The sequence below is a fragment of the Mercenaria mercenaria genome, chromosome 10, assembly GCF_021730395.1.
Source record: "Mercenaria mercenaria strain notata chromosome 10, MADL_Memer_1, whole genome shotgun sequence".
Lineage (NCBI taxonomy): Eukaryota > Metazoa > Mollusca > Bivalvia > Venerida > Veneridae > Mercenaria > Mercenaria mercenaria.
The window spans coordinates 61,607,340-61,622,372 of NC_069370.1; the positions used below are offsets into that span (position 1 = coordinate 61,607,340).

A 15,033-nucleotide genomic window follows, 5' to 3' on the forward strand; every position below is an offset into this window, starting at 1 on the left:
GCTTTCAAAGTAATGTTGACCTTGAATTGGAAAACCCAGTCCAAGATTTATATTTTCTACACATCATTTTGCTGGTCATCTTTGAATAAAGAACATACATATCACAGCAAAAACAACTCTGAACAAAAGTCACCTGTGGACAAAGGCCATGTTTGTCTCTATCTTGGGTGGCCTTTGTTTACAAGTTTGACTTTATGTTTGAATTAATGCCTGGAGAGTATTAAAGCACTAAATTAAAAAAACCTTGCATTAGATAAATTACATTTTTAGTTGTTTCTCAATAACATTTTTGTGTAGGCCATTTTCTGAAGCCGTGGATTTTAATAATCCAAGTTTGCTGTTTTATGATATTCATTCATTCTTGGTATTGTGCATGTTTCTAAATAATAAAGTCCCCCACCTCTTGTGACCAGTTTACACACAGTACTATCACTGACCTTCATACAAATGACCTTGACCTTTCAGTGATGAGAGAAATAACGTCTTCATCGTCACAGTTACTTTTTTTTTGATAAATTGTTTATTTTTAAATAAGCAAAATTATCACTTTTATATAACTTTAATTTTGCATGAGATGGATACTATTTCCCGGTATTTGTTAATTTTTTTTTCATAAATTTTCTATGTGTGAATATGAAAAAAAATAAATCTTAATATTTTAGCATCAAGTTTTTACAAGAATTATAATTATATATCCGATTGGTTTTTTGAAAAGACTATATACAAAATTCATGAACGTTTGAATACATTAGTATTGTATTATTCTTAACTTTCGTTGTATTTTGTTTTAAAATTGCAAATTTAGTCATTGTGACGGTTGAGACACAAGTGTGACGGTGGGGACATATTTTTGCTGACAAGTAGAGAGTTCAAATTTAAGCAAACACTGTGATAAGGATGGACGTACCGGCGACAATAACTATCAGAACAAATCAACACCCTTTACAATATTTACAAATTTATTTACATAAAATGATTATTAACAATGAATAAATGATAAATAGAAAAAAAAGCTGATTATAGTTCACTATCTCTAGATACAAAGTTCCAACACTGACATATCCGTTGTAACGTGACGTGGCACAGTTGTTTCAGTTAATTTCGAATTTTAAGTAGCACAAAAAATATAACATATCTCTATATAATGTCCCTTTAAACCGTGAATACGTTGACTCCGTTTTGGCTCCCTATGGTAGTAGGTGATTGCATCCCTGAGCTGACTTCAGAGGATAACAAAAATCATCGTCTTTGCGGTTTACCATGGGACGAAAGCTCTGCGCTGGGAAAATCACATCTAGGCGAGTGAAGACAAATGAACCTCGGGTATTGTATTTCCGGGTTGTGACATCATCACTAGGTAAAAACCGTCTGGCGGAAGAAGCTAAAATATATAACATATGGTAAGCACAATAGCAAAACAAATAAGTCAGGGCACAAAACTGCTCCTTTGGGTACACCATACCTCCGTAGGCTCCCATAAATAATACGTACTACTTATACAAAATATATGCGCTACTAAGTTCAGACGTCACGTGATTAAATTACGTCACTTATTACTTCCATTATTTCTAAAATTAATTAGTTAAAGTATGAAAAAGATATGAAAAGTTTATGATGAAAAATTGTAGATACGGAAATGATAAACTGCAGCTATTATTTACAACTACAAATTAACCAAATTCAATGCAAATCAAACGTTATACCATAGTTGGTATCAATATAATATCTAATGCCATACAACAAAACGGACATTGTACAAAATGTATGTATATGCTATAGACTGGCACACAATTTCAAATTACAATAATATATTACATACATGGTACTAGACTTTCCATATAGATTTATACATTACAATACAATGCAGTATCGGCGTTCAATAATTAACGAAAGGTTTGACATATGTTCTTGAAAAAGAGTACTTGACAATTATCATGTTACACAAATTTCAGTACAAACCTTACAGCTTATAGAAACGAAACATTTTAGACTCGTCTTTCGAAATAGTTTACAAAAGTCTGAAACATTTAATTAATTATCCTGACATACCGAAACTAGCCAAAGTCACATGCCGAAAAGTAAACGTGTTACAAAATTCTGTAGAATGAACAAACATTTACTAAATAAAAATCGTAATGCAAAAATCATACAAAAATTTAACAAATAAACTTCTTACCTCGATGGAGCATAAATTTCTAGCAAGAAAAATCAGTTTGACATATATACTATCATAAAATACGAATTAGAAACTGAAAGTATAAACAGGGTCCCTACTATTTCATGCAAGAAATTAACCGTCGTTTCCCTATGGAAATCACGGTTACCTGACGATTTTAAAATAAATATGAGATGAGACAGAAGAGGACTATAGGTTGATCCTCGTCTGTCTGTCCGTCTGCAACAAAATGATTCTCTGATTTTTTAAAAAAAAACTATTTCACCCGCAAGTATCCTGCGAATAAACGTATAAATAGAAAAGGATAACGAAAACATTACCGGAAAAGTCGATTAAGTCCTTATTAGTAATTCAGAGTTTACTTCATGGTAAACCAGTCAACATGATTCAAAAGTTGTACAACTATTTTGTCACGAATGGCCTGATGGTTTATCTACCCTATTCCTCCTTCCTCTATAATGACACAAACATGTTATCGTTACAAATACCGTGCGCGAGTAGTACAGCCGTCATGATTACTACCTGTCAAGATTTACTGCTATTTCTCAGGTTAGAAATAATTTACATTTGATAGTGATAACACGTCAGGAATCTGTCCTTGCGGATTTGACCTGGTGACCTAGTTTTTGAGCCCAGATGACCCAATATCAAACTCGTCCAATATTCTATTGATGGTAACATTATGACCAAGTTTCACTAAGATTGGACCAAAGGTGTGACCTCTCAGTGTTAACAGTCAAATTGTTGACGACGGACGAGGACGACGGACACAGGGTGATCACAAAAGCTCACCTTGAGCACTTCTTGCTCAGGTGAGGTAATAAACCCTCATTTTGTCCTCTAATGGCACTTCTGCTTGTAAAATGGGAACTTATTTCATTCGCAGAATGTATTTTCAGTAAAATGAGACAGGTTTCATGTTAAAGTTCGTGTGTTTATGGCAAATACAAAGACAAAAGTAAAATAATGCTGTTTACTGTGCGACGCTGTCAAGAAAACGATCCACAATTGAAGGACTAGTGGATTCAGTCTGGCGCCGTTTCACTCCAAATCACCCCATTCACTGTTCATATTTTCACACCTTATTAATTGTAGTTGCAATTATATACTGGTTTCAATGGATTGAAATTCTAGAAAGTATAGAATTGTATGCGACAGATCGTCTAATTATGGTCTCATGATGATGAACATGTGAGCCAGGTTATTTCAAAATCCCTTAATGCATAAAGAAGTTACGGCACTGACACAAAAAAGCAGACCATGTTTCACCTTTAAGTGTTACTTTAAAAAGAAAAAGGAAAATAATAAGATGGACATTAAGTACATATTGCCGATGTTTGTACGTAATCTTTGAGCGAGGTAGGTGTAATAGCATTGAAGTAACTGCACAACCAAATATATGAGGACACATATATAAGCAGACCGAACAGACAAACCGCATGTTTACTGCTATATTCCACCCTCCTTCAAACTTTGTTTGCGGGTTATAATTATGAAGAAGTACTACAGGAGCATAGGAAACGCCGATATTTTATAAAGAAGTCACTCACAAACAGGCATACAGTCTTTTTACGAAACTCGCAAGGACTTGTACAGTATTTAAGCAAGCATGCATACAATCAGGAAATAACACCGAATCTTCTTTCATTGACGGTTATAAACAAATTGGAGAATTTATCAATGATTTGATTTTATTTTACCAAACTAGTACTGTTTCTTTATCCATGAAACAGTGAGATTTACTTGTAGGTCATTCTTCAAGCAAGTAAATAAGTACTTTTGACGCCGACAATGTACAATTCTGGACAAAATCAGTGATCAATCGAGTTTTTAACCAGGTTTTCAACGAAAACCTGAGTTATTAGATTGGGGTAGATGTCGGTCGGGTGGGCGGGCGGTGGCGGCGGCGTCAAACTGGTGTTTCCGGTCAATAACTTTTGTTTCGGTAAAGATATTTGAATAAAACTTGGTTTGTATGTAGCTTATATCAAGACAAAGGCTGGGATTGATTTTGGGGTTTCTGGGATCAAGGTCAAGGTCACTGTTACTTAAAATAGAAAAAGGGTTTCCGGTCAATAACTCAACTTAGGAATGAGCTATCATGATGAAACTTGGTGTATAGAAAACTTATATAAAGTTGTAGCTTGGGATTGATTTTGGGGTTTCTGGGATCAAGGTCAAGGTCATTGTTACTAAAAATAGGGTTAGGTTAGGGTTAGGGTTAGCATATCTTCTACATGCATGGAGGGATTTTGATGAAAGTTGGCACAATTGTTCACCATCATGAGACGGAGTGTCATGCGCAAGAACCAGGTCCCTGGGTCTAAGGTCAAGGTCACACTTAGAGGTCAAAGGATACAAGAATGAAAACTTTGTCCGGAGCATATCTTCTTCATGCATAGTGGGATTTTGAAGTAACTTGGCACAATTATACACCATCATGAGACGAAGTGTCTTGCGCAGTTCCCTTCTTTAGAATTACTTCCCTTTGTTGTTACTATAAATAGCTTATATTGTAACTTTTTCATTACTAGACGTAGGGAAAAATCGAGACCACTTTTCTGTAGTACAACATGCATGTTACATCCAAGTTTTAGTTTGTATTTTTTTTTTTTTTTTTTTTTTTAAGATTAACTTCCCTTAGTTGTTACTATAAATAACTTATATTGTAACTTTTTTTATAATTGACCGTAGGGAAAAACCAAGACCACTTTTCTGTGGTACAACATAGCTGTTACTTTCTAATTTTAGGTGTATTTTAAGGTATCTCTACCTGGTAAGGAGTTTTTTTGTGGACTTAGAAAAACAAAAGAATTACAATGATTACTAAACAACCACAAAATTAAAATTACATCTGCAAATACAGGTGCTAGAGTAAAGAAATTTGCTGTGACGGGCGTATATTGTGACATTCTGGCACTCTTGTTTATTCTTATGAAAAGTGTTGAAAACCTGGTTTCGTGGCATTGCCGCGTTTCTTGTTTGCTATAATTCTACCTGTCATCAGACTAACACATTATATACAGAAACAAATCATGTTCAGCTTCCAATAAATTGTAAATATACATGCCTTCAAAGCAAATCAGTCACTTTAAAATGTTATTTTTTAACTTTTAGCTGTCAGTTTATTGTTTTGATCACTCGCAAGAGGAAGAGGGGGCTACAGTCGTTTATAGGGTGTGATATCTAGTCCAGTCTATTGGCCAGTTTTTCAACTATTAAGTAAAGACTTAAGCTCCGACTTAAGCCGTGTCAGATATATTTACAACGCTTAAGTCAGCACGTGAAAACGGGGCTCGTTAAAAGTTAAACCTTCGACTGGATTTTTCTACTTTGAGCGGTGTCAGCAATGGTTTATCTCTCTATTGTTATTTTAAACCTGGGGCATAGGTGGTTTAAGAAAAGATGGCGGCGGAGTATTTAGACATAGATTTAAATTTCCAACATGAAGTTATAGCAGAAATGTTGAGGAGGGAGAGAATGATACGGGACAGAGCAAACCCTTTCGTTATGTACGACGATTTGGATTTTTTGGATAGATTTCGCCTCAGTAAAGCTGGGGTGATAGAACTGATGAGAATCGTTGGTAAGTCATGCTTCTTTTGTGTTATTATTATGTACACATATAATACACATGTGTATTGCAATAATACTTTACTGCGAAACATGAATGGTCTAGGTTTTAATTTCGGGAAACTAATGTAACTTGTACGTAAATGCCCAAATGTTTAGTATAAAAAGTAGAAAATATCTGTGTAATTTACTTATGTCATATTTTATTGCTAGGTAACCATCTTGATGAAGGAAGACGAGGTATAGATATTCCACCCATGATGCAGCTTCTTGTTACTTTGCGATATTTTGCAACGGGGTCTTATCTTAGACTAGTTGGGGATAGTTTTGGAATGCACATCACAACAGTTAGCAACATAGTAAAAAAAGTTTCAAGAAACATCGCAAGCCAACGAGCCATGTATATACACTATCCAGATGAAAGACAACGCTTAAACACACAAGTAATGTGGCCTTTTATTATATTATATAACAATATCACATGCAGCAACACAGCCTTTTGAAGGTTAGATACGAGACACGGCGGTAACACCAGACGCACTGTATAGAAATTTTAAAAATGTCTCCTTTTCAATGCATAGTAACTGGGGAAAATTCAAATTTCAAATTTTCAACATTAATTGAGCCGCGTCATGAGAATACCAACATAGTGGCTTTGCGACCAATATAGATCCAGATCAGCCTGCTCATTCACGCAGTCTGGCCAGGATCCATGAATGTTCGCTAACAGTTTTGTTAACTGCAATAGGATTTGAAAGCGAACGGAATTGATCCAGACCAGACTGTGCGGATGCGCTGGCTGGTCTGGATCCGTGTTGGTCGCAAAGCCATTATGTTAGTTTTCTCATGGTGCGGCTCAATTCAGCTTCATAATATAAATTCATACAGTAGTATTTTTAAATGAATACAAGTGATAGCGTATGTTTTATTATTTTTCTGTCAATAACCTAAGCCTATCTATATTTGTCTGTCTTCTATTCCTGTTTTGCATAAACCGGCCTTACTCCTTCGTAAATCTAAAACATACATTCATTAGTACAAAAAAAGCTATACAAGTATATCTTTCTTATCGTATCGTCATCAACTTTTTTATTCATATTTCAGTCTTGATAAATAACGTAAATAATGAAACTAATTTCTTCAGCGAAATTTTATTAAAACAAGAAACGTAAATAGTTTAAAGTCGATAAAACATATTTACTTTAAATTTTTATAAAAAAATGAATGTATATACCGGAGTCTGTAATTTATACCGGCTCTCCAAGTCTGCATTGAGTCACACACAAAAATACATCGCAACATTAACGTCGCCCTTGTCTCGCAAATTTTTGCGTATTGTCGTGTGTCTTGTCGTATTGCCGTGCTTTGCGTCGTGCCGCATTGTTTTGATTGTCGTATTGTCCTGCGTTACGTCATGTGGCACTGTTGTGTGTGTTATCGTATTGTCGTAACTTGCGTCGTGTCCCATTGTTGTTAGTCTTGTCGTTTTGTCGTGTCTCGCTTTGTGTTGCTTTGTCGTGTTGTAATATATCTGTCGTGTCATTTTGTCGTATTTCGAGTAGTATCAGACAATGAATATCAACCAAAAACATGTATTTATTGTAACCATATGCATATATATGTATATTTCAGCAACAGTTTTTCCGTTTGTGTCGTATCCCAGGCATTATCGGAGCAATAGACTGTACTCATATACCTATTATAAGTCCGGGTGGGCAGAACGCTGAGATATTCAGAAATCGGAAAGGATTCTTCTCTGTTAATGTTCAAGGTACTATTACAATTTTAAAGAAGGATATTACATTTTCATTACTATACAGTGAAAATAAATAATGTTTTTAAAAATTACTATTCCAGTTGAAACATTGGTTTAATATTAAAGTAAAAAGTTCGTATTTTCTTGATTTTATTCTTGATTACTCAAAGGGAGGGACTCAATTATATTGACAAATATAGAAGTTCTTAACTGTTCAAGATCAAGAAATTAAAATACCATTCTAGAACTAGGATTTCAAGAATTTGTTATGGGCTTAATTCGAGAAAAAATTCTTTAAGTTCTACAACGGCCATGTAATGTTCATGAACTATTCTAGAATTAGATTCAATTTAAGAACTATTCAATAATTATTTCTTTAATTCCTCGCAGGGGGACTGCTTTTGATATTGGCATGCTGTAAGAATTCTTCTGTGTCAGAATTTTACCTTTAGCCTGCTGGCAGCAGTTGATTCTGCCTTTGCCACCATTGCAGACCAAGATCAGCCTACACTTCCATGCAGTCTGATCATGGTCTGCACTTTCGGTAATAGTATACTAAACTGTCAAATAACTATTAATCTTTTTTTTTCTTACAGCAGTGTGTGACTTCGACCTATATTTCACCAACATTGTTGCTCGTTGGCCTGGAAGTTCACACGATAGTAGAATATTTGACAACAGCGTACTAGCAGCAGACTTAGCCTCTGTCTGGCGCATTGCAGGGCGTTTTGCTTGGTGACAATGGGTATGGATTAAAATCATACCTTTTGACACCCGTGTTTAACCCACAAACAGCCGCGGAAAGACGATTCAATGCCCATTTATCAAGAGGACGTGTCAAAATTGAAAATGCGTTTGGTGTTCTGAAACGTAGGTTTCCATGCCTAACGTTAGACTTGCGTCTTAAGGTTACTACTTCACTGATTGTGATAATAGCTTGTGCTGTTTTACATAACTTCTCGTAGCAGTTTGAAATACCACTGCCTCAGGAAGCAGATATCAGAGACTGCCGGGAGGAAGTTCATGCTGTACCTATAAACAGAAACGAAGGTGGGAGAGCTTTGAGGAATTTTCTCATAAGACGGTTCGAACAGGTACTAATAAAATATTTAAAACATAACTCATATTAGTATATAACACTGTAATTAGTACATAGTTCACATTTAAACAAAAGGCTGCCATGCCTCACAAGGTTTACAAACAACATCTTTCTATAACTTTTGCTTCTTTAATTTGGCTATTTCTAATTTAGTAGTTAATAGAAGTCTTTTCAGTTTATAATTCTCCATTTTCGCTAAATGTTCCTTTTCAGCAAGATCCTTTAGATAATTCCTGTATTCTACCGCTTGTTCTGCAGCTTTAGCCTTAGAAGGTAACTCTCTGGAAGTTGATTGGGACGGCGCAGATGTAACACAGGGCTTGTATGGTACTGGCATGTTTGATCGTGTGGTTGAGGGTAACGCATTCGATACTGTGGCAGGAATTGGACTTTGTTCTGATGCGGAAACTGCGATTGGAAGAGGTGATACCGAGATTTAAGGTGGCAATATCTTGTGCAATTGTTCAGTAGATGAAAACGATGATGACTGTCCTTGCAACTTGTATATGCTATCATCAATTATCTGAAATATGGATTGAAGTTTTGCTTTTTTTTATTTATATATTGTAGAAACTAAAAACTCCAATTTAGGACGAATATATATCAGTATCTTATAGAATTTTGTTACACTGGACATTTGCGACATAGTATACATACATTTCATATAATTTTTGTATTACGTTAATCGTATAGGATGTATTAACAGATGTTCTGATAGAATGAAACGAAACACATGACATAACAGTAAATTACTTTTTTTATATCATAAATTAAAAGAATAAATGTGTATTTAGAGGTATGTTATTTTGCTGTATACCTGATCTCCATGGAAATCTGCATCTGTGTCATAAGGATTGCTGAGGGCATTTATCTGGCTGGGTATGATGGAACATACTTTATCGGTTATGTTGCTGAGCGGAGGTCTGCCAGGTCCACCGCCTGTAGCTTTCAATGACCTTCGCATTTCTGCTACATATGTTTTTGCCCTGGCCTTTTCATTTTTCCATACCTGTTTCGGTTGTTTGCAGGTTCTCAAGTTCACATTTGATCTAAAATGAAATATGTAACAGATACGGATCATGTAAATATCTTTTAATGTAAATAATATATAACCGAATTTTAAAATACAAAACTGTGTTTTTTAGAAAAGTTGTCAGCTCTGTCGACTTTTCTAATTAAAAAAAAAGCCATAACTCTGTGAAATAAGAGTTTTTGGGATTGATCATCTGATGTAAACTTTGAAAGTAAATAGCTATGTTAAGTTTCAAGTCAAGACTTTTGATAGTAACAAAGATATTTGACTTAATAAGAACTATAACTAAACATTCTTAGTTAAAAAGAGGCATAACTCGGTCGAACTTAAAATCACAGTTATGGGGATTGTTTCTCCTTGTGTATACTTTGATGGTAAATAAGTACTTCAAGTTTCAAGTCAATATCTTTGATACTATTAAAAACGATTAACTTCATCAAAAACTTTAAGGAACAGCGATGCCGGTGTAATGAAGTATTTCGACCCACATAGAATAATGACCCCCCGGTCATTATTCTATAGAAAAAGTGACCCCCGGTCATAGTATTATGACCTCCAGATCATAGTAAACTGAACCTCACGAAGAATATTGACTCCCATAAAAAAAAACGACTCCCGGTTATTTGGTCAAATTTAGTGATAACTCATGTATCTAAGGCCTAATTGCTGCATTTTATGCCCCCACTCGAGGGAGGAGGGCATATAGATTTGCCCTTGTCCGTCCGTCCGTCCGTCTTCCGTTTGACCATTAGCCCCAGATACCATCACTTGACACAGAAATCAGAGCATTCCGCAACGGGAAAAGGGATTCTATTTCTATACGCTGTATCTTGGTGTATACATTTTTTCAGGAAAATAACAATTCACAATACGTTCACAAAACACACCAGTGTCAATAATCCCTGCAAACTTCGGTATGAAGTAATTCTTCAGAAGAAAACTGCACAAGAAACTGCTAGCATAGAACTTAGTATTAATAGAAGTTGCAATACTTAGCAGTGGCAGTAAAGTACGGTAGCGGCAACAATAAAGAGTAGTAGTAGTAGTAGTAGTAGTAGTAGTAGTGGCAGTGGTAGTGGCAGTTGCAGTGGGCAGCAGCAGCAGCAGCAGCAGCAGCAGAGGAATAAGTGACAGCAACAACAGCAGCAGGAGAAGAAGAGGTAGATGTACAAGACGTATTAGTGGAAGCAGGTATAGTAGTATCAGTAGTAGCAGTTGTAGTAGTAGTAGTAGAAGTAGTAGTAGTAGAAGAAGAAGAAGTACATGTAGTAATAGCAATAGAAGTAGCGGCACCAGTAGTAGTAGTACAATCAAAATGTTAACTATTGGCAATGGAGGGTATTAGAGTTGTAGATCTAGTAAAATTGTCCGTTAGGTTTGGTGGGGATCACTTTTTAATAGATATTATCGTCGAAAGTCTTTTTAGGAGCCGGTGTTTTACACGGAAAGAGTAACTTTTTTAAATAGAATAATATCCGGGAATGGATATCGTATGAGAGTTCGAATGTAGTAATTTCGGCAGTGAGTATTTTACATGGAAGGAGTCACTTTTTCTATAGAATACTAACCGGGATCGTTATTCTATGAGATTCGAAGGGAGTCATCTTTAGGGAGTCAGTATTTTACTTGGAGGGGTCAGTTTTTCTATAGAATAATGACCGGGGGTCGTTATTCTATAGAGTTTTCAAAGGGAGTCAGTTTTTATTCTATGAAAAGTCGATCTAAACATGTAAGAAATTCCATTCTTCGCTTTTAACTTCACTAGATTCGCTACGTTTGTACACTTTTCAAAGTGTACGTGCATGTATATACTTGTAATTACATGCAATGCATATATGAGCCGTGCCATGAGAAAACCAACATAGTGGGTTTGCGACCAGCATGGATCCAGACCAGCCTGCGAATCCGCGCAGTCTGATCAGGATCCATGCTGTTCGCTAACAGTTTCTCCAATTCCAATAGGCTTTAAAAGCGAAGAGCATGGATCCTGACTAGACTGCGCGGATGCGCAGTCTGGTCTGGATCCATGCTGGTCGCAAATCCACTATGTTGGTTTTCTCATGGCACAGCTCATATATGGAGGTGAACATATATAATTATTTATTATAGGAATATGCACGCCTATATAATCGTTTACTTTCAATGAAGAGCGGATTTTGAAATTCATGCATTTGCAAGTGCAATTTTATTTAGTAATTGTATTGTACCAATAAATTTAAATTTACGAATGCATTTCTTATTACAAGTGCACATTGCACGTTTTTTGTACATGAAAGTCGGAACATTTAGGAATAATGAAACAGACAATGAACAAACATAGGAATGTTTGTAGTCTTACCTTGAATTGAATTCATCTGTAACCTTTCCCCAGCAAACATTTTTTTCATTAAGTAGACGGACGTTAGTACTTTTATTTTCCAAGATGTATTTGTATTTTTCGATTATTTCTATCAGAACTTCTTTTTCAAAAGAAGTAAAATTTGCCGAGCTCTTTGACATCGCCGTCCTATATACCAAAGTTACACGTTTCATACATCACGGCCTGTAAACACTGGCTCGTCCTCTTTAAGGAGATGAGTTGAAAAAAGAGCCAATGATACTTTCGAGGAGGCGCTAATGACCGGAACTTTATGCAGAATGTAAACAAAGAAGAAGGGTGAGTAGATTGTTTCCTTTCTCAGATAAATGTAAGGCCCTATTTCAAAAAATAGCCAATGTAGTTCCACTCAGAAATGATTATACTTTTTATATATGCAGGCCATTTTGCAAGGTAAATGCATTCCTTGACGTGAGAACTTTTGAAAGTTGGAAAATGGGGCAAGTTCGAACCAAAAGTGGAGATTTACCCATATATTTCGTCCCAATTTACACATATACATTGTACCAATTTTTCCCATAATGGTATGTTAAATCTGTATTATTTATGTGTTTTAACGGCGGGTTTTACCCCTCTATGCTCAATTTTGGCTAAGAGGAGGAGCCAAAGCCTTGGAGGAGGCGCAAAAGTCCAGAGTCGGAGCCACTGACCAGTTCATTTCCTAGGTGATGAACACTCGTATAAAGCGTTTTCGTTCTCGCAATGTAATATCTATTCCGTTTTAATGTTTATAATTTGATGCTTGAAATTGTGTTATACTACCCAAATGCACATAAACAAGAGCTGTCCATAAGACAACCCACTCGACTTTTCTCAGTACTTGACTCTGAATTAGAGCTTTGCCAGTAAAACTTTATAAAACTTAAAACTCTAAGTTAAAAAGGGGCATAACTCTGTCAAAATTCAATCAGAGTTATAGAGATTGTTTCTCCTGGTGTAGACTTTGATAGTAAATAACTGTTTTAAGTTTCAAGTCAATAGCTTTGATAGTAACAGAGATATTTGACTTTATAAAAAAACAATTTCCAACGGCGACGCCGACTCCGACTGCGACGTGAACACAATATCGTTTTGACGATTTAAGCATTGCTGGTCATGTTAGAATGTACACTTTATTTATAAAACTCCCTCGATATTTTTGCTCAATTGTTTTTGTTTTTTTTTTATCTTTTCAATATATTTATGTCTTTTCTAATTCATTTAGAAACAATTTTTTTTAAGAGTTATTTGAAAGCATAAATAAAATCGAGAAAGGCAGCGATACTACACTGACGAGATAAAGAAACGCCTCATTCAAACTCGGTATACAATTTTTCGTTAACCGTGATTCAAAATTAGAAAAGAACAATTCCATTCGCAAATTAGATGCTTTACAAGAATTTATGGTCAATAAGAAATCATTTCATTGTCGCATTAAGCTTAAATCTTGAATTTTAATAGCCCGGTCGGAGAAATTGCATTAGAAAAATCAGTAGCGCGTGTGGCCACCTCTGCTAGCAACCACAGCAGCAAGGCGACGCCTCATAGAGCCGCACCAGTTGCGTAACAGATACCATGGGATTCTGGCCCACTCCTGGTGCAGCGCTGCTACCAGTTCCCGGACGTTTGCTGGCTGGGGTTGACGTTGGCGTAACCGCCGTCCGAGATAATCCCACGCGTGTTCAATCGGATTGCAGTCCGCTGAACACGCCGGCCAAGGTAAAACATTAATGTTTCTAGCCTGTAGAAAGTCCCTGGTGACGCGTGCAACGTGAGGTCGCGCGTTGTCGTGCTGATAGACTAATCCTTGACGTTGACGGAATAAAGTGACAACTACATGACGTAATATCTGGTCGATGTAACGCCTGGCTGTGAGATTACCTTGGCAAACGACGAGTTGGGACTTAAACCTATGGTTGATTGCTGCCCACACCATTACTCCACCTCCACCGTAACGATTGTGCTCCAAAACGCAATTGTTTGCGTAGCGTTCATGGCGTCGTCTATAGACACGGATACGTCCGTCGGCGTTCCACAAGTTGAAACGCGACTCGTCACTGAACACTACGTTCTGCCAACGCTGGCCGCGATGGTTGCGGGCCCAAATAAGACGTTGGTGACGGTGGCGTAACGTTAGAATTAGACCGCGGTAGGGCCTACGACAGGTAATTCCGCGTTCTCTGAGTCGATTTCTCACTGTATGTCGACTAATTGGACGTCCACGGTTACCTACAACTATACGTGACGTAGATTGCGCCGTCACAAATCTGTCACGTAAATGACGTTGACGTATATAATTATCCTGTCGTATTGACGTTACACGCAGTCTACCTGAACGTGGTCTATCGATAGACGTTCCCGTGTCTCTAACACGTCGAATAAGACGCACAATTGTCGAACGAGAGACGTTAAAACGTCTAGCAACTTGTTCCTGCGTTCACCCACATTCAAGCATAGCCAAAACCTGAGCCCTCTCTTCAGAATTCAGCCTCGGCATTACGAAAACTAATGTTTTTTTTCAGAGAATAGCTGAAAATATGGTTGTGTGTCGTATTACACATGTACATGTGCAAAAATCGTTCAATCAAACCACATGGTTTACATGCACGGACTGCACGAGGAAATCATGACCAGGTACATGAAGTGAACAAATGGCTGAATGAAATCGCGCGAGTTTTTGTTCACTGTGTTTGTCGGTCAGAGTACATGTAGATTTACTACATTTCACAACAATTAAAAGCGTTAGGAAAAAAATAACGCCAAATTTCAATGAGGCGTTTCTTTATCTCGTCAGTATATATAATGTAAATATGAGAAATGATTTTTTTTCGATATTCCGCAGAATAGGATCGGCAAATCAGTGAATCGCGCTAGCTGGAAATTAAGTATCAACATACATGTTTCCTTACAAACGTTATTTAAGTAAAATTAGAAAACTGTATTTATAATTCTGTAACTGTAAGCTCAGTAACGGTCAATACCCATTCTTACTACGTAGCATTAATTAAAAACAAATCTGACATCAAATATTGCCTCAACA

At 36.5% G+C, this 15,033-nt stretch overlaps 1 protein-coding gene across 1 annotated transcript; it reads left to right on the plus strand.

Moving 5' to 3' along the window:
* Window positions 1-5,581: 5,581 nt before the first annotated feature.
* Window positions 5,582-7,957, plus strand: LOC123560685 (putative nuclease HARBI1). Its single transcript, XM_053516947.1, has 4 exons — window positions 5,582-5,762; window positions 5,963-6,192; window positions 7,382-7,520; window positions 7,896-7,957. The coding sequence occupies exons 1-4, from the start codon at window positions 5,582-5,584 to the stop codon at window positions 7,955-7,957; spliced, it is 612 nt and encodes a 203-aa protein (XP_053372922.1).
* Window positions 7,958-15,033: the final 7,076 nt, after the last annotated feature.